The 25,919-nt window shown below is 40.2% G+C and overlaps 2 protein-coding genes and 1 long non-coding RNA gene across 5 annotated transcripts; 1 reads left to right on the forward strand and 2 right to left on the reverse strand.

Annotated features, from left to right (window-relative positions):
* The first annotated feature begins 995 nt into the window (after window positions 1–995).
* On the forward strand, window positions 996–7,644 carry LOC103721298 (uncharacterized). Its single transcript, XR_016399891.1, has 5 exons — window positions 996–5,047; window positions 5,463–5,523; window positions 6,246–6,301; window positions 6,437–7,363; window positions 7,467–7,644. It is a non-coding gene; the product is annotated as an uncharacterized LOC103721298 (long non-coding RNA).
* Window positions 7,645–11,115: 3,471 nt separating this feature from the next.
* Window positions 11,116–15,547, reverse strand: LOC103720504 (zeatin O-glucosyltransferase-like). Of its 3 annotated transcripts, none has more exons than XR_606180.6 (3): window positions 14,081–15,547; window positions 13,597–13,737; window positions 11,116–11,194 (listed from the first exon to the last, which is right to left on the reverse strand). XR_606180.6 is itself a non-coding variant. In XM_008810226.6 (2 exons), exon 1 carries the CDS (start codon window positions 15,535–15,537, stop codon window positions 14,095–14,097), a length of 1,443 nt encoding a protein of 480 aa, XP_008808448.2. In that variant the 5' UTR covers window positions 15,538–15,539; the 3' UTR covers window positions 13,458–13,737; window positions 14,081–14,094. The 3 variants fall into 3 exon arrangements, 1 of the variants encoding a protein (XP_008808448.2); XR_016399892.1 differs by having other exon boundaries at window positions 14,085–15,539; XM_008810226.6 differs by lacking the exon at window positions 11,116–11,194 and having other exon boundaries at window positions 13,458–13,737; window positions 14,081–15,539.
* A 7,375-nt stretch (window positions 15,548–22,922) lies between these two features.
* LOC103720512 (crocetin glucosyltransferase 3-like) lies at window positions 22,923–24,989 on the reverse strand. Its single transcript, XM_008810243.5, has one exon. The coding sequence runs from the start codon at window positions 24,531–24,533 to the stop codon at window positions 23,073–23,075; it is 1,461 nt and encodes a 486-aa protein (XP_008808465.4). The 5' UTR covers window positions 24,534–24,989; the 3' UTR covers window positions 22,923–23,072.
* Window positions 24,990–25,919: the final 930 nt, after the last annotated feature.

The following is a 25,919-nucleotide window of genomic DNA, read 5'->3' on the forward strand; positions in this document are numbered from 1 at the left end:
GGAGCTGGATATCTTGGCGGAAGAGAGGAGGCAGGCATATTTACGATGTCCTTGTGGTCGAACACCTTCTCAAACGGCATGAAGTCCCGGCACTCATCAGGTAAGCTAATACTAGCCTGTGTCTTCTCTGCCTCCAGTTTCTCAGCGAAGAACGTTGGCTATGGAGATGGATGAGTTTTAGGCAGTACACGTTTTTCGGAAGGCGAACAGGGCAGCAGACTGGGTCGCCTCCTATACTGCACGGCATTCCGGAGAGTTTCACTGGACATTCATAGTAGAATTTCCGTCTCATTTGTATTTTTTGCTTTTTTTTAATTTGGCAGGATGTGCTTATGTTAGAGCTATATAAATTATCATTTTTATTTAAAAAAAAAAAAAAAAGAGAAGAAGAAGAAGAAGAAGAAGAAGAAGAAGAAGAAGAACGTTGGCTGGGGCGGCGGCAACGAGGCGGGTGTCAGTGCGATCTGCACCGAGAGCTGGATATTTGATACTTTTAAGTACTGTTATCTGCATTTGCTGCCCTTTAGTGAGAGTGTGAGACACTCGAAAGATGCCAGGTGTCAACACTTCAGGCTTAATATACCATTTTCAGAAAGTCGTGGAAACAAATATTTGTCATGTCAATATGGCTTCCATTCAATTATCTCTAAATTCAATCACATAAACATATTAAAACTTTAAAAAAATGTCACAACGAAAACAAGACATATTTAGCCAAGAACAATAGAAGACGATAAAGAAATCTACAGACAAAAGATGAGTATTCTGGAGATGAGAATAATCTAGACGTTTCGAAAACTAGGAGACACAGAGTGAAGATAAATATTTAGCCTAGAATCGATATTTATAACCAATACACCAATCTATATATGATGGATTTATCAGCAGTCTATAGAACAGGCAACTTAGATGACTGAAACAAATACAAAGAAAATTCTTAGCCATCGATAATTAAGACTAACAATAAAGAATTCGATGTTGTGGAGATGCTTCATGAATGCTTAATAGAGTGTAAGGTAGGGAAAATTGTTATTACTAACTTTAAAATGTTGAAGGACATTTCTGTACAACCTATAAAATTCAGCTGCTTTTGTTTATACATAGTTTACTCCTTAATGGTCAGATTTGCTCCCCTTTCAGAAAGGATAAATATGATAGTTTTACCATTTTAATGTAGTTTAAAGATGGCCTTATGATCCATCTCCTGCAGATGAAAGAGTCTATCCACTCTTACAGGATCGCTAGCAAAACGATGCACTTACTGCTACCGATTAAAAGTTCATATATTTACAAACAGTGCAGTTGTTTGGATAGCATCTTAGATAGCCAATCATATAGAATTTTACTATTTAGTTTTTTAATATTATTTTTTGACTCGTGCGACTTTTATCTATATTCAATAATTTAAATCATTCAATTTAACCAAAAAAATAGAAAAATGGTGACTATAAAAGTAGAAAATTATTGGACAAACCCGGTCTACCAGCTCAACGGCCAACAATATCCTCCATACCAGCCCAAATTCCACCGAATAAAATCTTAAAAAACAAAGGCAAAGTAAGCTGTGTGGCAGGCGCCAACAGCGCGGAAGGAGAGCGCGGTGGCGGGGGCGGGGGAGAGGCGGGCGCTGGGGGTCCAGGCGGAGGCGCCGTTGGCGGAGGCGGAGACGGTGGTCTCATACCAGCGAGCATTCTCCAGATCGTCCTTCGCCTCCAACTGCCTCCTCCAAACGGACGCCCGCTGCTGTCCTGATATCACCGACGCCCGTCGCGTGCTCGACGAAATGCCCCACCAGAACTGCTTCTCTTGGAACTTGCTCGTCGATGCCTGCCTCAAGTCAGGCGATCCCACTGCTGCGCTAGAACTGTTCGAATCTATGCCTGAAAGGAACATCTTCTCATGGGACGCCATCATCACCGGCCTCGTGATATACGGCGATCTGGAGAACGCCCGACGGTTGTTTGAAGAGATGCCGGTGAGGGATGCCGTTGCCTGCAATGCGATCATTCCTCATGGAGCCATTCTATTCTCAGCGGTTCGGTCCACCGCTAAGCTAGTTGACCGGGCCTACATAGAAGTCATCAACCCGACTACGCTTGGCAACTCCATAATTCGACCGTTGGGCTTTAGGAACAAGGTCAGTAACCGTACCAGTCCCCACTGCCGCTTGGTTGGAACATTATTCATGTACAGGTAACGAGGCCATATGGCATTATGGGGCTCATAACAATACCGATTTGGTAGTTCAACAATCAATTAACTTTTTATGTGTGACATATCGATCTCTAGTAACACATTGCAAGAGAACAATTTTTATACTCATAGCAAGAGTTCCATAGCATTACTCTTTCGAACTATAATTAGGGCTATTACAGCAGATGATGTTAGCTATCAAAGCAAAAAATGTATACATGATAACATTTGTCTTCGCAGAGAAAGGAGGAAAGATCTATCTATACTATAATCACTCATATCTTAGGTTCTAAAGGTGCATCATACAAAAATTAAATCAAAAACGTCTAATTGTTAAGTAAAGAAATGTGACAATAGGACATTAACAGTAGATGCTAAAATAAGATGATATACATACAAAAATTGATTTCTAGTAATGGCACTCGTATCGATCTTTATAAAAAAGATTTTCCGCAACTACATGGTTGTGTGGTTATTTGTTTTAAGAAATCTCATGGCAACCAAACAACCTCGTGGAATATTAGGAACTTAATCATTTATCAAATCCCAAACCTAGCTTGGTACCGATTCGGTGAGACTTTATTGAGCTATATATATCAATTTGAGTATGAGTTACTTAAGAATGCATGGATCGCTTTCAACTAGTGCTCTTTTACTTTGATGACCTTGACACAAGTATCATCCAAGTTCACTTGAGAAACTCTATTTCTATTTTTCTTCTCTGCTAAAAAATCCACTAGGTTGTGGGACTGCCACGAAGCCATCATATCCATTGCTAAATAGGAGCTAATTTGGTTCCACTAGAAGCTTGCTTTACCATATTATTTTTCTTGATAATTTGAGTATTCAATTGGATTGTACAACAATGAAACTATTCTTCTCCAAGGAAAATAGGTAACGAGTTTCTTTTTTTTCAAAAAAAAAAGAGAGTAGAAAACCTTGATCAACTCCATTAAGAAAATGGAGGAGTACAAAGGATCCTTCTTCCCAAAAAGAAAAGGAATACAAAAAAATAAAAAAAAAAAAATCAGACATGAGCATTCCGTATAGGGCCAGTGCATGTGTGCTTGAAAAAGTTAAAAGTTTTTCAAGAATTGAAGAGAATGAAAGCTTTAATATTAGTTAATTATCTAAAAAGGAAAACTAAGCAAATTATGTCATGTAAGAAGTTTAAATCAAGTAATTCAGAATGTTGATATAAATGATAAAAAGTCTATATGCAAGGTTTCAGCATGACATTTTTGAAGAACAAGGAACATTGAAATATTTATGAACAAATAAATATTTTATCTTATACGATTAAAAAAACCACTAGGTAATTGAAAGGGAAAACAAAAGAAAAATATTACAGTGAAAGAAAAGGGAACAAAATATCACAAAGGCAAGAAACAAAAGGCTTTCCAACATTCAAATTAGTCTGTCATTTTAAATGCAAAAGAAAGATAAAATAGTAAAAAATTGACAAAAATAATTAAGAAATCAATATATATATACACACACACAATAGTGTTACTCAAAGGCCATTTTTAGAATCAATCTCTTTAGCTGCAAATCTATTAGGACCCGTATGGGCGTATGTTTAGACCTACATCGCTTATACAATAGATAGATCCTGAGTACTTATACAAGATCGAGAAACCTAAATAATATCTTTCAGCTAACCTTTTTGGATAAGATTCTACATTATTACAAATGGTATCAGAGCCGGTCCATCTCATAACCATGTGGACTAAGGGATACTATAGCATACACTAATTTGAATATAAAATATATAAATAAATCTACCTCATCTTATCAGCCTAAGCTTTTAGGATAAGTTGGTGATTTTAATATGGTATCAGAGCAGAGGTCCTGAGTTTAAACTCTGTCTCCATACTCTTTAACCCCATTATTATTAAAAATTTCACATATTGGGCTCACCTATCCAAAAGGAAGTCCGGCCCATATGTTGGGCTCACCTATTAAAAGAAAAGTCCGGCCCACATGTGAAGGAGAGTGTAAGAAAATATAAAATATAAAAATAAATCTAACTCATCTTATCAGTTTAAGCTTTTGGGATAAGTTGGTGATTTTAACATTTAATAAGTTGTTGGGCAAGATGGGAGTTCATTCTATTTACTCTCATCTTGAGGGGGAGTATTGGAAAACACATGACAAGTCCGCAACAAATGTGGATGCACCGAGCTGATGAGATGATGAGAAGATGCATTAGTTAGTTTGTTCTACATTCATCCTTATCTTGAACAACTGTAGAGTTAGTTTGTTTGTTCTACATTTATATATCCTTATTTGTGGAGTCAGTTAGTTGATACTACATTCATCCTTATTCTACGATTAATGTATATATATAGAAGTCTTGTAATTGATATAGAGAAGAGAGGAATATAGAGAGATAGCTCCATATCCAAAAATTCTGCTTCGTTTGATATACAATGCACTACAGGAAAAACGGGTTTTAACGACGCTTTTTTGCCGACGCTTAGTACAAGCGTCGGCAATTTTCCGCCGAGCGCCAAAAATAGCCGACGCTTTTTAAAAGCGTGGGCAATATACGACGCTATTTAGCGTCGTCGTAGGGTTGGCCTAAGACGACGCTTATTCGCGTCGTTGAAAACCAAATACCCCTCAAAACCCCCGCGTCCGCCCCTCCTCCATCCTCGATCGACATATCAAGCCCTAATACCTGCGCGACCCTCCTCTGCCTCCTCCTCCCTCCTCTCCGGCGCCGACTGTGTTGTCCCGTCCTTCTCCCTCCTCTCCGGCGCCAAGCGACGTCCTCTCCTCCTCCCTCCTCTGCGGCGCAACCTCCTCTCTTACTCTCTCCTCTGCAGCGCCGACCGGGAGAGCCTTGAAGGTATGATTGTTCTTCCCCTTTTTCGAATCCATTGTTTTCTTTCGGTTTAATCAGATTGTTGATTGAATCCCTCTTGTGTTTGATCATTTGGGAAGAAACCTTTTGTTGGATTTTTGTTTTTGTGGATCCGTAGAAGGTATTGGATTAGGGTTCTCTCCGGCGAACTAGACCACGCTATCTAAGAGAAGAGAAAAGAGAGAGGCCCTGGGTCACAGACTCAGTATTTTCTTTGCCGTTTCCATAGACTTTTTTTTTCCTTTCACCTTTTTCTTTTTCTGATTCACGGTTTTCGCTTTCTGACTTTCGAATGCTTTTCCTCCGCCTCCACGATCTCCAAAACCTAGGGTTTCTAGGGTTTCCTGAGCGCCGACCCTTGTCCCCTCCTCCTCCCTCCTCTCCGGTGGCGGCGGTCCAGCATTCGGCGTCCTCCGCACCCTCTCCTCCAACCGCTTCTCCCGACGAATCTCCGGCCGAAGGTATGGAAGATATTTTTCTTGTTCCATTCTATTTTCGCAGTTTTGATCTCGTGATAGCGTTATAATCTCTAAATGTTTTGATTAACTTGGTGAAATATAGTGTTGGTAAAATGATTAATAAAGAAAATGAGCAATAATCAGCATTTTATGACTTTTGTAAGCCTTCGTAGTTTAAGCCTTGGAAGCACAATGAAAAAGGGTTCTCAAATTCTGGAATATCTCTGTTAAGACGAGGAAGAAAAGGCGTTTTATAATATGAACTGGAACTGTCCTTCAAGTGTGCTGTGAAGGATGGGGTCAAGAAACAGGCAAATTTGGATCGTTGAACTATATTATGGCTGCTATTTTTGTACTAATGGACGAATATCCTTGATATTTATTTCTTTTTTATTAATTTATTTTTAAGGTGTACTTAGAGTCTGGGTCAAGGGGGCCCTATGCTCTGGTGCTTTACACCATTGTTGTGGGACTGTACTAACTAGAGTGTGTTAGAAAGAAAAGGAGAAGGGTAGTATCAGGGGATGCTTTTTTTTTTTTTGTTCAAAAAAAAATCTACATGTTACTTCTATTTCTTAGTTTAGATGTTAATGGTTTTCATCCCACAATAACAATCACTATGATACTTCTGGCAAAAAAAGTTATTTTAGAAGTCTACAAATACCTTTTATATGAATGTTTGTGATTTCTGTTGGATGAGCCATTTGGGATTTTTGTTGTGGTAGGGAAGACAATGAATCATGACAAGATATATGTTTGGAGAGGCTAGATGGGTGTTTAGGTGAGCTTTTTGTCTTCTTCTTTTTCTTCTTTTGTTTTCCCCCCTTTCTCCTCTTTGCTGATTGTCTCTGTGGATGGCCTCTTGCATGTTAATGCTGTCCTAATTAACCTTTTTTATGGCATACGGGGTTATCAGGTTGTTGCTCTGAAAATCTTTGAAGGGCTTAAGAATTGATATAAAGGTGTTCTAGAGAACAGCAGACATAAAATCCTGGGAATGCAGCCAAATTTCCAAGCATTTGGAAGATGCATAAATATCAAGGCCTGAAGAGAATTAGATGATTAACTAATTGACTGCATGCACACACATCACATATATCTTGAACAGGTGTCTAGTATCAAGGAATGTAAAACCCAAGAAAAACATTCTAGCTAAACTGGGTGGCGTAAATGAGAATACAGCATTTGCTGTTGAATATGAACACACTTATTCAGATGATAACTTTGTGGTGCCAACCACTTGAAATTTGCTTAACATGATAATTTAAGTAACAACTGCCTCAACAACTGTATGTATGTTCAGAAAAACTAGCTACTGGTCCAGAGATATGAGACATTTCATACCACAGAGAGAGTTTATATATTCGAGTGCACACAAAAGAAGGGGTTGGAGGGGGTTTTCAGCAAGAGTGATAAAAGTTCGGTGAGAGGGGAAGTTAATAAAAGTTTTCGAAACTAATAAGGCAACAGAAAAGAAATGCCTGAAGTGGATTTACATCATGATTAGAAGCAAGAAAAGAGCATTGACTTGGTTCAACTATTCATAAATGTTTGAAAAGAATCTTGCGGTCTTATAATGTTTAAAACACAGGTGAAACAGACATATTCTATTGCAATTCATTTAGATTTTATTTATTATTTAACTAATATTGCTTCTTTTTGTGCATACGAGGTAACAACATGCCGCGAGGAAAACGATTCAGAGATGTTGAGTTTCAGCACACATCCGTGGGATCTTCTTTCGATCAGTCCCAACAGCCCGACGAGCCCCAGCAGCACGAGTCTCAATCTGCGCACGTGCCACCTGTTGATTGTCCAGACATGGATGACGTGCACATCCAGGGTAAATAACTATATGTATTTGATGACTATACATAATTATTACTTATTTTGCATGAGTTAATAATTTTCATATTCCTAACTTCTAAAGTTTTTTTTTTTTTTAGGTTCCTGATACTTCAACAGCTCGCAGAGATGATGATGGGGCTGAATGCGGTCCCTGATATTTTTTAGACTGTTATTTAATGAGTTTTATATGTATCTTTCTTATATTTTTTAAAATACATTGTAATTCTAAACTTATGTAAATTTAATCTTATATGACAATATGAATGTTTCGAATGATCTGTATGTTTGTCTTGATGTAAATGTAATGCATGTTCATATTTGCTATAATATCTTTTTTAATATGCTTTTGTTTATTTTTTTAAAAAAAATCCACTCCCGATGCTTTAAAGCGTCGTTAAAAACCCCCTTTGGCACGGGCTGGCACGCCATCGCCGACGCTTAAAAAGCGTCGGTAAAAATCCTTTAGGCGACACTATATAAGCGTCGTTATAGCGTCGGTAAAAATACATTTACCGACGCTTTATAGCGTCGGCGAAAACCCAGAGCTGGGCTTCCTTTGGGCTTTCCTGACGCTTTAAAGCGTCGGCGAATGCTGTTTTTTGCCGACGCTTTCATTAGCGTCGGGAAAGCCCAGTTTTTTCTGGGCTTCCTTTGGGCTTTCCTGACGCTTTAAAGCGTCGGCGAATCTCTATTTGCCGACGCTTTCATTAGCGTCGGAAAATCCCTGTTTTTGCCGACGCTTTCTATTAGCGTCGGCAAAAACATTTGCCACTCCGGTATCGCCAACGCTTTTGCGACGCTTCTGTTTGCGTTGCGGGAACTTTAGCCGACGCTTATAAGCGTCGGTAAATATTATAAAAAGCGTCGGAAAAGATGAGTTTTCTTGTAGTGATGTTAAAATCATCAACTTATCCCAAAAGCTTAAGCGGATAGAATTAAGTAGATTTATTTATATATTTTATATTTTCTTATAGTATACTTCAGAAGTAGTTGGTTTGCGGTTGTGTCCTTCGCTCGGAAGGAGGATGCACCTTCTACGTGCCCATCCATCATTGGATCATCTGCTGCACAGATCTCAAAGTTCTATGAACATCATCATTCATCCACTTTTATAGGTCTCAAAGCGAAATGAGAATGATCCGATGATCAGACGCACGCAAAGGAAGATGTTTTCTTATTTCAGGCAAAGAATACCATGGAGCTCTAGAAGTAGTTATCCATTGCGTACATACTCTCCCTCGACCTTCGATGCGCTCATGGATGGGGATGGTGTCATTGCCATAATCAACAACAAAGTTGGGGCTGCACTCAATGCCACCAATACTTGGCTAGGCCTTGCTCTTGATGATGGAGTATTGGGCGATGGTGTCAACAGTATGGACCTCAGCAATGAGAATGACGTTTGGATGCTTGTGTGGAGGAGGTTGCTAGTGATTTGGGAGGCGGAGGAGGAAGCTGATCTTCTTACGTAATACTAACTAGCTAGGAAGAGCCGCCGCCGATGATGGCGGAGCTTATTATTATTATTATTATTATTATTACTACTACTACTATTATTATTATTATTACTGGTGCTGCTGCTGCAGCAGCATGACCGTCTGATGGTTTGCCTAATTGCCTCTCCATATTTTAGAAATCATAAATGATGACATGCATGTGCATGCAACATGCACATCCGTGTCAACAGTCATACTCGTATGCTTAAATTTGTGCCTGCACACAGAGACGACGAACAGGCCTAAAAAGAAGAACAAATATTGGATTTATTGGAATTCATTATTGACAATTTACTTGAAATGACAAGTATAGTAAATACATCATCTCGCATGAAGAATCTGGATGAGATGAAATCGTTATCATCTACTTGATCTGAATTCTTTCATTAGATCTGCGGGAGAGAATGAAGTGGATGAAGATATGCGAAGGAGCTAGAATATTAATGTTTAATTTCTTATAAAAGTAGAGGACACAGTCACATACACAAGCAGCGGGTAGAAGTGCTAGGATTGAGAGGGATAGGAGTTCAACCAGGAAATCAAGGTCATTTTTTCAATTTTTAAAAATAAAAATATGAGTTTTAAATTTTTAAAACTGAAAATATATTTTATATAGTTAATTATTTATAGAAGTATAAATGTAATGGTGGTAGTAGAGGCAAAGGTAATTTGGTGGCGGTATGGTAGCAATAGTAGTGAAAGTAGCTGCGAAATATGTTGTTACCGACATAGGATGATGATAATATGGTAGCAACAACAATAATAGCAGAAACAACAAAATAATGGTAATGACATGATTGATACAATGACAGCAATGGTGATGATAGTAGCATGGTATCGCGATAGTAGTAAAAATATTCATTTCTTTATTTTGAACATTAAATATAAAAATTTCTTTCAAAATTTTTAAAACTGAAAATATATTTTATATAGTTAATTATTTATAGAAGTTTAAATGTAATGGTGGTAGTAGAGGCAAAGGCAACGATGACTGTGCCTATGGCGGCGGTATGATAGCAATAGTAGTGAAAGTAGCTACGAAATATATTGTTGCCGACATAGGATGATGGTAATATGGCAGAAACAACAAAATAATGGTAATGACATGATTGATACAATGACAGCAATGGTGATGGTAGTAGCATGGTATCGCGATAGTAGTAAAAATATTCATTTTTTATTTTGAACATTAAATATAAAAATTTCTTTCAAAATTGAAAATATTTATTAAAATAAAAATAAAAATAACAGCACTAAATATATTCATCAGCTTTTATATATCAATTTTAACAAATAATAAATAATAAATATACACGAACCGGCCTCGAATTACCTAAGCAACGCTGCTGTTACTTAGGAAAATCACTCAAAAAGGTCTCTTTGCACAACCATGTTGCTCCATCCATTAAATGGCACACTTCATGATTTCCAGACACAAGACCAATTGAGCAGCTACTTGAGTGATATTTTAGAGTTACTTAAGCATTCGAGTCGCCTCCGCAACGAGTAATATGAAACGAAACTGTCTCATCACAAAATTGCATCACCCCAACGGGTCTTTTTTTTTTTTTGGTTTGCTAAAATGGATGCATCGGCGAGTACAGATGCACCCAAAAAAAATCACAACAAAAATGGTTGAGAAAAGTTTTGCTGCTACCTAACTCTGAAAAAGTCCACCACGGAAAAGTTTTGCGGCCATCAAACAAACAAGCCTTGTCGTAGAACAGACTTTCGAGTCTGGGGAAAACGTATTTTAATATCTCATTGCTCAAAAAACGTGATTTAAAGGGATGGCCATGATACCTGCTTTTCAAGCATCCAAACTCCACAACTTTTCAATAACGCAGGCGGTACGCTTCCCATTTCATGAAGCGTCTCCACCCACCCACCGGCTAATCACTATCGATCCATGTCGCGAGCAATTAACTGATGTTTCAAGTATTTGTGCTGTCGGCAAGATATTAAAATACTTGAATATTTCATCAAGTGTCTCCTCCTACAGGGAAGTATTTGTCTTGTCTCCTCCTACATCATGTGTTTCCTTCAATGTGCAAGGTCCTTCTGTTGGAGTTGTCGCGCCTCAAGCCTAAGGTGCGACAGACGCCGCATGCCCGCACGGCGGACCGCACAGGCATGCAAAGCAGCAGATCATATCAAAGCAAATACAAATGCTTAAAATGACGTAATTATTCAAGTTGGTCAAAAGCAGTCTTATAAAATTTCAAAATAACATTTGCCAACATAATTCAAATATTCAGACTGATCTAAAATATTAATAACTAAAGGAATAATAGCGCACTTCCCAATCCCGTGCGATCAAATCTCTGGATCTGAAAAACAGAGAAAATAAGATAACGAGCTATATTAGCCCAGTAAGTAACAAAATACCCCAAAATAGGGTCAGAGCATATCAGATGATAAATCAACACAAAATAATGACTGAAAATTTAAATCACAAGTAAGCATATTTTTCTTTCGAAACATATTATCATTTTTACAAAAACTCTGATACCAGAATCCCAATACAAACAGGCTATGGCCATGTAACCTAGTGGCATGGGTTGCACACACTACAGGAAAATGGAGATTTTCCGACGCTTTTTTTCCGACGCTAGGGAGAAGCGTCGGGCAATCCCCCTTCACCGCCGAACGTTGCCGACGCTTCTAAAAAGCGTCGGTATATCTTCGAAATCAACGACGCTTAAAAAGCGTCGTTAATGGCTGGACCTACGACCGACGACGTCAGTACAAGATGCCAAATCTACTATTTTTATCCACCGATGGCAGTCGGTGTTGCACAAAAGTGCCAAATCCACTATATTTACCTATTCTTTTCCTAACACCTTCGGCATGTATTCTTAATTTTTCTTATCATCTAAATTTTTCTTATCACCTAGTCTTGTCCTAACACATTCGGCATATGGGAGGTTGAGATCCCTGTAATGTAGGAGGATAAACATATTCTTTGTAATATAGAGGAAGATGAACATTAACATTGCAATATATATTGAATCGTTTGCTTTTTTATGACAACAGCTTTTGTTGTGTATGTTTTAAGTTTACATGTTTTAAAGGCCGAATCTATCAATTCTATAAGTTCAACTTAGAATACCAATTATATATTGGCCTAACCTGATTACTGTTGGAATGCCAGTTTGAGTCTAAAAGACAAATTGTTTTTTTTTATTTTTATAGGAAAGTTGTTGCATTGTCTTTGCTCGTAGACGTAGGTCAATTGGAGAAACACATAAATATTATACCCTCTTGTTCTTCTCTTGTTTTTTTTCTTTTTTTCCTTCATGTTTTGTTATTTTCTTTACTTGTCACAATAGGCAGTATTGGAGCTTTAGTCTTTTCAATTGGAATTTCGCGATGACGAATGCAGAATTTGAAATTGAGAAGTTTAATGGTGCAAATGATTTTCGCATTTGGCAGATTAAGAAGCGAACACTTTTGGTACAATAGGGGTTGTAGAACACATTGGAGGTTCTTATCATCTAAATTTTTCTTATCACCTAGTCTTGTCCTAACACATTCGGCATGTGGGAGGTTGAGATCCCTGTAATGTAGGAGGATAAGCATGTTCTTTGTACTATAGAGGAAGATGAACATTAACATTGCAATATACATTGAATCGTTTGCTTTTTTATGACAACAGCTTTTGTTGTGTATGTTTTAAGTTTGCAAGTTTTAAAGGCCGAATCTATCAATTCTATAAGTTCAACTTAGAATACCAATTATATATTGGCCTAACCTGATTATTGTTGGAATGCCAGTTTGAGTCTAAAAGACAAATTGTTTTTTTTATTTTTATAGGAAAGGTGTTGCATTGTCTTTGCTCGTAGACGTAGGTCAATTGGAGAAACACATAAATATTATACCCTCTTGTTCTTCTCTTGTTTTTTTTTTTCTTTTTTTCCTTCTTGTTTTGTTATTTTCTTTACTTGTCACAATAGGCGGTATTGGAGCTTTGGTCTTTTCAATTGGAATTTCGTGATGACGAACACAAAATTTGAAATTGAGAAGTTTAATTGTGCAAACGATTTTCGCATTTGGCAGATTAAGAAGCGAACACTTTTAGTGCAATAGGGGTTGTAGAATGCATTGGAAGGCAAGGAAAAATTATCAAACTCAGTAAAATTCAAACTCAGGTGGAGATTTGTTAAGTATATCTTAAGTTTACAGGTTCTACAAGATCGAAGATCAAATCCACATCAGTTTTAGAAGGTCCACTTAGGACGCCAATTATATATTAGCCTAACATGATTATTGTAGGAAATACTAGTTCGAGTCTAAATTGATTTACTCTACTATATATATCTGTTGTAACCTAAAGAGAAGAGAGCAATTAAGTGTCCTAGGAATTAGATGTATTGGAGACTAGAGTTTGTTAGAAAATTTTGTACTCCGTAATCTCCATCTTTTTTCTTATAGTGAAGTTTTTGCATTGTATCTGCCCGTGTATGAAGATTAGCAGGCTGAACAACATAAATATTATATTTTTTTATTCTTTTATTTCTACTTATTTCATTATTCTTTTTACCTGTCGCAACAACTCTTGTCTCAATCAATTACTGTTTGACAAACTACAACTTTAATGAATCAAGCTAATAAATTAAAGAAAGCGGGACCTATGTTTCTGTCGTTCTCTCTCTATATCTATTGGGAGGCGATTTAACTTGGACCACAATACACTTATTGGAAATCCAGATGGCCTTGAAAAAGGGAATACCTGTGATACATTGCAACCATGCTGAAAGAAAAACTCCGAACAGACCAAATGGAGGCGGCAAAAGCTCCGAGTGGCTACTGTCGCTCTCTGCAGATGCTTTTAACCCATCCCACCATGCGCTGTATTTGGACCCCCAGCTGCCTGGCAAAAATAAACAACACATGCGATAAATTCATAACTTGTGACCCCAAAGAAAGAAAATGGCGTAACCTCTTGTATTATCTGCTATTTCATGTTTAATTTCTGCTGACGACCAAAAACTTTATTTCTGCTTCTTGATTTTGACTATCATTTTATACATACAGTCCCTGATCCTGTATATATTTAACCAGCTATATACAAAATAAACATAACTACACATGAAAAGCAAAAATAATTGTATGCCAGAATGAAATATAAAATATGAGCTGTGAAGGACTAAAGTTAAGGTGATGATCAGACAAAGGACTGGATGTTAAGTTTCCAGCAAAGCCTGGGTACGTACGTACTCCATTTCTTTCACTTGGTAATATGGGTGATGAAGGCATCGAAATCAGCCCGGGAGGTGCCACCTTCCGTGGTGGCCTGCCGGGCTACACCACCGACGGCCGTCGCTCTCGCCCTCACCTCCTTCCCTTCCTCGCTGACCATGAGCCTCACGATGGAATCCCTTATCGCCGCCGCCGGCACGACCTCGTTCCGCCTGGCCCAGTCCCTCGCCGTGATACCGACGCGGAGGACGCGGGTCAGCAGCAGCGTGTTCCTGGGCTGGTCCGAGTGCATGGGCCACGCCAGGAGCGGGACCCCCATGCTCATGCTCTCCATGCACGAATTCCACCCGCAGTGGCTCATGAAACCCCCGGTCGACGGGTGGGCCAGGATCTCCAGCTGCGGGGCCCACCCCCTCACCACCCTTCCCACCCTCTCCACCCTCCGGTCGTAGTCCAGGCGTCCCAGCCTCTCCTCTTGGCTCTTCTTCGGCTTCTGCTTCCCCTCATCGCCTTCTTCCGTGTAAATGTCGGCCCTGTCGGCGTCCCGGAGCACCCAGATGAAGCGCTGCCGGCTGGCCTCGAGCCCCCATGCCAGCTCGACGACTTGGTCGTCGGACAGCGCCGATGCTGTCCCGAACGACACGTACAGGACCGACGCCGGCGGCTGCTTGTCCAGCCACTCCAGACAAGGATGGCGGGGGCCGCAACCGGTACGCTTGGTGATGGATAACGGATTCAGTGGGCCGATCGCGAAGGTTTTCTGGGTTCGCCACTGCGGCTCTCGTGCCAGCAGGTCGATGAATCTTCCTTCGATCCCACGACAGGTGTTGAACAGGCGACCAGAGTCGGCGGCGGTCGATTCATGCTGGCGGCGGAGGAAATCCAAGAACTGTTCGGTGAAGCACGCGTTGTTGGGTATGTCGGGGATGTTCAGTTTGGCGATGGACGGGTCGTCGGGGGGCTTGCCACGAGACTCGCAGTAATACAGCAGGAGGGAGAAGGCGGAGACGCTGTGGAAGGAGAAGGCCTCGACGTGCGGGACGGAGGCGGCGACGCTGACGGCGAAGGCCATGGTGGAGTCATGTATCAGAACGACGCGGCGGGAGGAGGTGGTGAGGGATCGGAGGAGGGCAGCGAGGGGGGAGCGGAAGTGGAGGGCTGCGGCATCGAAGAGAGGAAGGAGGTGGGCGAGGGGGGCGTGGGTGGAGGCGGGAGGGGAAGGGAAGGGGGGGAGAATGAAGTCGTGGAAGCGGATGGGGCGGTGGCCAGGGGACTCCGGCTGCCAGCCGAGGGCGCGCTCCCGGGCTTGGCGGTTGTGCGAGGCTGAGCCGACGTAGTGGACCGGGATGCCGCGGGCCGCGAGGAGGTGGGAGAGATGGAGGAGCTGGTTCAGGTGGCCTTGGGCCGGGAGGGGCACCACCACGACGGGTATCACCCTTAACGCTGGCCGGACTTCTTCCTTAGAAGCCATCAATGCTTTGAGGCTTACGATTTCAAACATTAGTGCAAGTTTAATATATGAAAGAGATTAGGTAGGGCGAAATTACTACTCTCTATGATCCGCTTGTATTATTTTTTACAATAAATTATAAAGAATTCTTTGCTGGGTTATGTCTATGATACGCTTCTATCCTTTATTATACTTACACCTAATAATTTGCAAAATCTATACACTTATACTAAGTTAAATTAATAGCGTTAGAGAATCTATTTACCTTATACGAAAAGTTAAAATTATCCTTGAGTGAGGAGGATACAGACGTTTTCTTTCGCTTTGGGTGACTGTTATGTCATGTAAGATTATTTTGATTATTTTAAATTTTTTTGATGTGACAGTCGAATTTTATTTGAAGTTAGCGATTTGACTAATATTTTGTGAAGCTATAGGTTTAAAGTGTTGGATAAAAGTAAATCTCAAAGGTGTAAGCATAGGTTTTTCATATTACTGAGTATATATATATAAGTTACCCCTATTCTCAGAAAATTTTTTATAATTTATTCTATTTTCTAATTAATTTTTGTTTGAGATCTTTGCCATTCTATTTCTTGTTCCTATCTTGGCTTTTTGGCAAGTATGCAATGACCAGAAAACTGTTTTTGACTGAAATATGATAGCTCACTTTGGAGACAATGCAGTAAAAGTTAATGATTTAGGTCCAATATGATTTCAAACTCTCGAAGCACTCAAAGGTTAACACAGGGTTGAAATAAACTGTGTGCACATATGGCATTTTTTACTTGTGGTATACTATCTGAAATAGATACACCCTACTACCTCGGTAGACACCAGCCTAAATAACTCGTAAATAATTCCAAATGACAATTAATGTCACATAATTTCCATTTCATAAGATATATACAAGTTTGATGTTATTTATACTCAAATAGCAGAGATGGAAGCATCTATCTTCTTTAATAATAGACGTCAAATTTTACATATCAAACAATAATAAAATATTTATTACTCCTATAGCGAATAAAGAGGTCTCCAATATGCATGAAATTCATATGAAATCAAAAGCTGCGATTGTGCATCGTTCTGCAAGCTTGATCGATGGTACTGACACGATCATCGACGTGAGGTAACAAAGAACACTCAATACCGGCCCATATGCATGCTACTCCCCCTGTTTGCGGTATTTTTACGTTGTTCTTATGCATTTAACCACACTTATTATCGTGCATCACACACATTGAACCCGATGGCAGAAATTCTATCGCCCTTCATTAAGTACCGTGCATGTCCCTATCTGTGTTTTAATTTGTCCGTGCGTTAGAACGTGTGTTTTCACTGCATCTGATCGATGTTTGATTTCGGCTCATTTGTGGAGCCTAGGTCGAGCCGCTTGGGGATGGGGTTTTAGTGCTGTGGATTTGATATTTGGTATTTTGGTGATGTTTTTCTGGTCATGTTTCATGGTAGATATGATCCTTGGTGCTCTTTCTTATCATTTGTTGCATGTGACTGGGAGTTCAAAGAGCCACTTTATTTCTGATTTTGGGTAATTTTGTGCGATGGATGTATGTTTAGTCCCATATAGGTTATTTACTAGATAAATTTTGCATATTTATACAGGATCGAGAAACCTAAATAATATCTTTCACCTAGCTATTTTGGGTGAGGTCCTGTATTGTTACAAATGATATGATAGCGGATTTGGCCCATAATGTATATGAGCTAGGAGACACTGCGGTACGAATTTTTCAGAGCTGACTACGGATCAATTATAGTGCTTGTGATTAGATATACTTAAATGGATATAAACTCTTGTCCTAATAAGAATATCACGGCTTAAAAGAAAGAAGTATGTTTCATGCGAGCCAGGCAGGAGGTTAATACACCTGTAATAAGTTTGATAAATGTTAGCGAGAGAGGGTGATGCGTTTGCCGAGGCAACAGGTTACTATAGATGCCATCATATCGTTCAATGCAGGCTTTATGAGCGAGTACAATGAGATTATGATCTGGTCGAGCTAGCATTGCTTTCTGTTCCTACGTAGCATTGCTGTTTGTGGTGCAGGGTGCCGTGGTGAGTTTCCTGAGCAGCGCTTTGTACTTTGAACTGGTGAGGCTTTTGATCATCCGAGCGGTGGCGAGGATTTGAATGCAGGCCGCACCCGGTTTTTGTTGAGCATGCAGTGGCCTCTATTTTCGTCACGCTCGCAATTATTTGAGGTGATGTAATGAATGATTGCTAAGCACTGTTGGGCTTGTGTGTAAGCATGGAGTTGAACATTAGTTGTTTAAACGTTTTCCTGGTTGAGTTGAGAAGTAGGTGCTGGTTTTCCTCCCAACGTCATTCAGCTTTTGTTCATGGAGGATATTTTATTTTGCGAGGCAATGATTAGCATTGGCTGTGCGTCAGGAAAGATTGCCTGTAGGCACCTGGCCGGTGCTTGGATGGCTTTATCTCTATCTCTGGCAACCGCTGTTTTCTTCCTTTCCTGCCTTCCCCCATTTGTTATGATTATTTACTTGCTTTCATTTATAAGAGTCGGTGTTTCGTTTTTTACCTGATGTCTCGATTTCTTCTTTTTTATGCGCACTCATGCATATATGCCATGTATAGCTAGGTTCTTCCTGATCAAAAAATGATTTCTAGATGGTGCTGGCACTCGTTCTTGGTCCCATTTTTTTTGTTTTTTGTTTTTTTGTTTGTGCTATGCATGTCATGATCAAGTGAATGTCCGTATCATACTTATCGATTTATTCCATTTACAACTAAAATACTTCTGTTACAAAAGTTCTTCTCTTCGAAACAAGAAAATTTGGACTCATGTTGATGAAGGAGATTGCAGATTTGTTTGCATTCTTAATAGCTAGATTTGTTCACGGAAAAATTATTACATACACTGGGTGCACCACATAACCACGTATGTAGTTAATCATAGCAGCTAGTCTCTATATATGAGCTTGCATCCATCCTGATGCACCGCTATAGAAATGAGCAGATGTGATTATCTATGTTTATGGCCATGTGGTGCACGCACGGTAAAAAAATAATTTTTCTAGAAATATTTATAAAAAAGAATATAAAAAAAAGATGAAATTATATCTTATAGTGCATGCATGACATGCAGCCAATTATAGCCATTCGTTTCTATGAGCCCTATTCATCAAGCGCTCGTCTCGATGCACTGCTATAGAAGTGAGCAGCTATGATTATCTGTGTTCATGGCCATGTGGTGTATTTAATAAAATAAAATAATTTGATCACACACTATCTCATGAATCAATGATAAAAATGTATTTAACAGCCAAGTAGTTTCACATTGAGAAGAACAATCCCATGTTTGTGTAGTGGCACCATCGTATACGGGCAGAATATCCATTAGGAAGGTGAAATTTCCTGAAGTTGAGAAGGCAAGCACAAGAAAGATTAAACTACTCTTCTTTCTGATAATTAACTGGCCATAAGAGTAGCTTGCCCTTGGCAACATTTAACGCACCATCGAACTTCTTAATTAAGAGGATTCGTCTTTCGTCTAATCCTTAAGCATTGGGCATAAAGTGGCTAGTAATTAAACTATGTATTTGTCCATATATCACAATCATATAATTTTTCTAGTTTAAAGAACTACTGCAACTGGATGCTGATGGACTCAGGTGCGTGAATAGGCATCTAACTGGAGTTTTGTCACATTGGCCTTTGAGCTACTTGGTCTTATCACCTTGAAATAATAAATCCATCATCTTAGCCTATGGTCTTATCACATCTACAACATCAAAAAGACAATGCCAGTTCCCAAAACACAACCATGGAGGCCCAGAAAATATTAATGGTGACAAAGGAATGGGAATCCAATGCCGTAGAGACGACATGAGCAAATGGCTGCAGACTGTTTTCCAATAGGCTGCAGACAAAGCGAGGCGACGTGTCTACTCGTTATTGTCAAAAGGTGGACAACATCAGTGTATCGTCTGGTACAGGTAAACCAGGCGATAGCATCGTATCACTAAAACAAATAAAGAAAGGGAAGACTCTGACATTTGATGTGCAACCTGTGCACAGAAAGATGGAACTGAGTCTTGGTGATCTTCAAAAGGACTGAAATGAGATGACTGAAAGGATCTTGAATCAGTTGACTCAACATCGAGTAGTAGGGAACTTTCTTTTTCTTTATGTGAAGATAGTTAAGTTGGATCTGTGAGGTAATTATCAATAAATTAATCTAGAGAAGCCAGCAGTTAGAATGAATTAGGAGTTGATGGAACAAGAATGGTGGTTCAAGGCAAGAGAGCCGGTCGGCTACGTCTAATAATGCTGGAAGCAGTCGCCTTCCGACCAAGATTTCTTGAAGCCAATGTCCCTTTACTTTGACGTCGGCCTAAATGTGACCAAAGAAGTTACAGTGTTTGGCCTAAATTTGAACCCAATATCTCAATGTCAGAAAGAGCTGTGATCAAGTTCTTGCTCTTGCAAGGGATAGATGGTGCTCCGCTAATTGTTTGAGTTGCGGCTACATGGCATGTTATCTGTTAACTATCATTGATGCTTGCTTAAATTGATTTTGATAAGATCACAGGAACAGGAGTTTGGAACCCACCATTTCATCGTGCTAATCTTGGTTTGAATTTCGTTATAATACTCAATGCATTGCACCGATGACAAAGACGGATAATGGCTGATGTGCTCCAAGTGGTTTGAGTTGAATAAGAGGATTTATGTCGGAAGAAATTCTTGATTGGCGGCGGAGAAAGATCATGCATGCATGGCTCATTCGAAATCCAGACCGACAACCCACCGATCGAGAAGATGGGGATAAGGATTCTAAAAAGATGAGGTCTAGAAAAGAGAGGCTTTTCCAAAACCATGAGCAAGTTTTATAGAATGGTCAATTAGTTTTGTGACGAGGGACCACACAAATAATGATGTTAAGTTGATTGTAATATATCAGCCTAGCTGGCTGAACTTTTTAGAACTTGGACATCTCCCATGTGGGGGTTGCTTATTATTCTATTGAAAAAAGTATAATTAATCTATTATAACTTCTGATAGATTTTTAGTGTCTTGGGCTGTATTTGGATATTAGTTAGAGGTGGATAATGCAAGGTTATGTAGCTAATCTATAAAGCAAGCCTCAAAAAGCATGAATGACAAAAAGGTGAAGTATCAGGTCAAAGTTGTGACACCCTGTTTTAGGCGTGGGCCAACTGGGTAGAACTGGCCGTGATCCTCGCTGCAAGGGAGGGCGGGGTGCGTGTGACATCGTCGGAGCCTTGCCCCTCTTCTTTCCTTTCCGACGAGCTCCGATTTTGGAAGAACAGCATAAGGAGATAGTGAAATCTACCGTCTCCTCCCTCTATTTTTTTTCCTTTTCGTCTGCTTGGGCCCACTGAGCCCTTCTTTCTCCTTCATTTCTCTCTCCCTTCTCCCCTCCTTCCCTTCCTTTCTTCTTTTATATAGGAAAGCTACTTTTCTATCTTTTTTTTCTTTGAAAACTTCAACCAAACATTAACAACTCTCCATTTTTTATTGACCCCACTTTGCCTCCCTCTCTTTTCACAAACTAAACGAGTCCTCAGTATTGAGGATGTGATAGGAATGGGCCCAATCTAGTTATTATTATGAATCCCTAGGCCCTATATAGATGTAATATTATGGGCTGTCCTAGGCCTGTCATGATATTTATGGCCCGCCTAAGCTCATGCCCTGTTCTAGTCACATTGGATCCTTGGTAGCCCTATAGAATGCTAATGGCAGTCCTGGCCCTTTACCTTATGAGTTTGGTTCATGCCAAAATGCCAGTTCATTTGCTATAACCTAACAGCGACCTTTGAGAACCTCATGCAGACCTGCATAGGACTCCATATGCACATTTCCTAAGGTTACCTTGAATTATCTCAGATTGTCCAGGATAGCTTGGTTTATTAATTCTAACGCCAGAAATTGATCATGTGGCATATATTGATCCGATCGGAGAAAGAAAAGATTTTCTTCAATCTACTTAAACTTGAATATCTCAAAAGATAATTAGAAAAAGATGGAATATTTACGAAAGTAGGCTTAAGTCCCATTTTCTTTTATGAATCATCCACACCTCCTAAATTGAGGAACATAGCCCCTATTTATAATACTAGTAAGGTCCCCCTTTCACAATTTGGGTTAGATTTCTCTCCTAAATTGAATAGGACTAGGTATCTTAAAATAAATATGACCAAATGAAAATATTCTAGAATAGCTAAAATTTAGATATATTATAGAAAAAGATAAAATTCTTGAAGAGGTAGATCTCGACTTTTACATCAACTCTGCCTTCTGTCGCTTCACCTGATTCTTCTTGAATAGAGAGATATGCCTAGTCAAAATTTTATCCAAATAGAAAACTTTCGATCTAATTAGCTCGTTTTAAGGCCTAAATAATAGAATTTTGGTCCAATTCAACTTTTTGTTGTAGATCTCGAAAAACTATCTAATTTTGAAAAAAAAAAGATCATCTCAATTGGACATCGTATGACCAAGTTATGACCTTCGAAAGTTTGGCCCGCAACTCAGTTTTCCGATCTAGCCTTGCTCATAGTGGTGAAAGGGGTCCACATCAAGTTTGAAGATCCTCCTATATTAGGACTTGCCCTTTTTAGGAGATTTAGGTTATACTAAATTAGAACTGAAGATGGAGAGATACTTACTTTTCCGTTTCACGGTTGAACCATTTGGCTTTGCTTAGAGATAGTTTCTAGCCTAGCTCTTCTTTGCTCTTGAGTCTCAGTGAACTACTTACTCTGCTTCTACAATGGACTTCGTCGTAGGGACGCTCCTTGTTATCCTTTCTCGTCGACAATGACTACGACGACTTCTCGATCTCGATCTTGGTAGATCGGCCAGTAGAACCAAGAGACTAGAGCTTTGCCTCTCATAAATAATATCAGGTTCTTGAACCATTATCACAAACATATTGTAGGCATTAACAAGTCGCTTTGCTTAAACATAGGCTTTTGATCGTCAACAGTATAGGGAGACTCCATAGCAACTTCGCAAACATGTATTTAACCCCTTCAGTATTTAAGGAATCATACAACGAAGATGTGGAGAAGATTCCATTACCCCTCGGCTTCCACAAAATCTGATCTTTTCCCTAGTTTGGGTATACATAAGCAAGTAGAGGGGATAATTGGGAGAATTGAGTCCTAGCATCCGAATAAGGGTTGGCTGGTATCTTCATTCTCCATCTATTTGTTTGCTGATTGTACATCTCAGCAGTTGTGGTGTTTTTTTTTTTTTTTTTGGCACATCCTAACCAAATCCATGAATCTGTCCGAAAAAGAGTTTGTTGGCCATTACCAGAACAACGCCGGTGGTGCATTTACAATAAGTCACCACATGCTTGAGCATCTTATCGTCGGGTTCCAATGCATTGAATGTTTACTAACATCCAATCCACAAAAAATTGCCCATTTTCTTTTAGATTTTAGAGCATTGGAAAAGACCGACAAGAACAAGGAAAATTTCGCTTTTTTTTCAGTATAAAAAACAATGAGCAAGAAATTAATGATGTTGATACAACTCAATCTCTGGAATCCAATGATGCTTCTGCCATGCCTCTGATAAAATCGTCGAGCACTCGGAGTGAAGAACCTTTCTCATCTCCCTCCTCCTTCACGGCAGCCCTTATCATCTCAGCAAGTTTAATTGCTTTCTCCTTCATCTCCTTTCCTTTCTCCTCATCTAACACCAGTCTGACGAGCCTCTCCACATGCGTATGCTCGATGTTATCCTCCGAACCTCTCGCGAGCTCGACGCAAACACCCAATTCCTCGTCAAGCATTTTGGAGTTATAGAATTGATCCGCCGCCAGCGGCCACCCAATCATAGGCACTCCTCGGCTCAAGCTCTCCAGTGAGGAATTCCAACCACAGTGGCTAAGAAATGCACCGGTCGACTCGTGTGACAGTATTTCAAGCTGGGGAGCCCATTTTCTCACCAAAAGCCCCTCCCTATTCTTCCTCATCCTGGCCTCAAATCCCTCCGGCAGCCATTCGTCTCTGAAATCTTCATTCAAGTCAAATCCAGCTGGTGGTCTAATGAGCCATAGGAATGGCTTGCTGCTCTCCTCCAATCCCCTTGCTAGTTCCATCATCTGCGAAGCACCGATGGTGTTCTGAGAGCCAAACGATATGTAGACTACCGAACCTGGCGGGTGAGAATCCAACCATTCTAAACAAGCCTCCAACTGGATCCCGGGCTTCTTCCCATTTCTCTGGTAAGGTGTTCTCGCCTCGAGGGGAAAGAGAGGCCCAATGGCCAGCACATGTAAGCCAGTGATATTCCGAAGCGCCTGCAATCCCAGTAGTTCAACATCCTCGACAGTGTTGCACATCATCGCGCTCGATTGCAGAGAGAGTAGTGTGCTTTTTCGAACGAAGGTGGCCCAGGGTTCGGTGCCATCAGCTCCTCTCAGGTATTCAGGCATCTGAGAGCGGTGCAGTCGGAATGCTTCCGGGAAGCCCGGCAACCTGATCTCAGACGAGTCGGTATGCCTGTGAGGCAAATGCAGATAGAGAGACATGTACGCCGCCGTGCCGCAGGCTCCACAGGTGGTGAACGTGACATGGAAGATTCCAAGCTTCTTGGCGATGCCAACGGTCCATGCAACGAAGACGTCGGCGATTATGCACAGAGGTGGATGGCCGTCCTTCTGGATTATGTCGGAGATGAAGCGCTCGAAATGGGGTTGGAGAGTCTCGGAGGCACGAACTAATTTCGAAATTTCGCGGGGAGGCAGGGAGTCCGTGTTCTCGGTGTCTGGGGGAAGCCCGTGATCAGAGCTGCGGAAGGGAAGCTCCTTGAGAAGGATGTTGGAGTTGGGAGGGAGACTGGTCCTGATGTTTTGGATGTTCAGTGGAGTGTTCACGATGGTGATAGTGTAGCCTGGGTTTCTTTGCTCCATGAGCTTCGCTAAGGCTAAGAAGGGGATGATGTGGCCTTGGGCCATCAATGGAAACATAACTATATGCTTGCTTGCCATGAGAGAGTGTGGGTGTGTGTGTGTGTGAGAGAGAGAGAGAGATGGTGTTGAAGGAAGAAAAGCACCAGGTTTGAAATGTTAGAAGAAAAGGTTGCCAGGACTTTCACTTGACTGCAATGGAGATTTACTAGAGACCGTACCCCCAGCGCATCTAGATTCGCTGAGCACATAAGTAAGGAAATGAAATCTATTCTTAGATCTTTCCAAAAAAAATTAGAAAAGAAGGAAAATCTTTCCGTATTGAATTTGGATGGCCCTGGATGTGCTCCAAATCCATGGCTTGGGCCGAGTTGAGGGCAGGATGTAACCAAGCTAAACCTCTACATCTCCCGAGTTTAGTCCAACCCATGGCCAAGCCATTGCCATGCTGGGATTTTTCGAACCCAATGCAACACGATTTAAAATAGAAAAAAGTTCGAGGCAATTTTGTTAGATTAGTATTTGTCATTGTGTCATTGTCTCAATTTACATCCTTAGACATGCAGAATTTAGGTAAAAAAGGTGATGGAAATTATATAATGATCAATTTTTTTTTTTGAATATAAAAGGTCAAGCCTAATGATTATATGCACTGCAAGTTTGACATGTTCATATACTGTCGCCGGAAAAAATCTTATAGAAGATGATGGCATCTTCTAGAAGACATGATGAAGAAAAGGAAACTAAGATTCCCTGGGCTATAGTGGAGATAAATGGTTGGAATTGTAATGCAAGCACATCTAGGGATTCAATGGATAAGGAAGCAGATAAAGAAATGCAAATCTATTATTAAAACTTACCCAAAAAAAATAGAAAGAACAGAAAGAAAATCTTTGAGATTCATTGGGAACTCTAATACGAGCACATCTACAGATTCAATGGATAAGGAAGCAGATAAACAAATGCAAATCTATTATTAAAACTCACCCAAAAAATAGAAAGAAAAGAAAGAAAATCTTTCTCCCCCCTACGGGATTTGGATGGACTTTGGCTGGGTTGATGGAGGGTAGACTCTAACCTGGCTCGGCCTCTCTGTCTCCCGACCTTAACCCATCACAATTTAAAAGTTTTGAATTGGAATTTTTCTAATTAAAACCCAACCCAACTCATTTTAAAACCCGAAAAAGGTTTAGGACTTTTTTTTTTTTTGCTAAGAACGAATATACCCAATAAAGTCAGAAAACAACAAATCTCGGAGTGCTCTCAGCAACTCTCCCTCTCCAGCCTACAGGGTGCCTCCGGAATGACAGGCCACATAAAAAGCCACCCAATCCGCTATTTCATTGGCCTTCCTAAATACATACCTAGTCTAAAAGATCACTCCATCGCTTATCATAACCCAAATATCTCGAAGCAGGAGGTGTCCTCTTTCGCCACCATTCAGGCTGCTCTGAATCCAGCTGATCA

This window comes from Phoenix dactylifera, chromosome 3, assembly GCF_051530095.1.
Source record: "Phoenix dactylifera cultivar Ajwa chromosome 3, Ajwa_hap1_PhDact_Kaust_v1.1, whole genome shotgun sequence".
Lineage (NCBI taxonomy): Eukaryota > Viridiplantae > Streptophyta > Magnoliopsida > Arecales > Arecaceae > Phoenix > Phoenix dactylifera.

What these genes read in the sequence shown, in the direction of transcription:
- LOC103720512 (XM_008810243.5), bottom strand. Translation starts at nt 24,533, where the DNA reads ATGGCAAGCAAGCATATAGTTATGTTTCCATTGATGGCCCAAGGCCAC.
- LOC103720504 (XM_008810226.6), bottom strand. Translation starts at nt 15,537, where the DNA reads ATGGCTTCTAAGGAAGAAGTCCGGCCAGCGTTAAGGGTGATACCCGTC.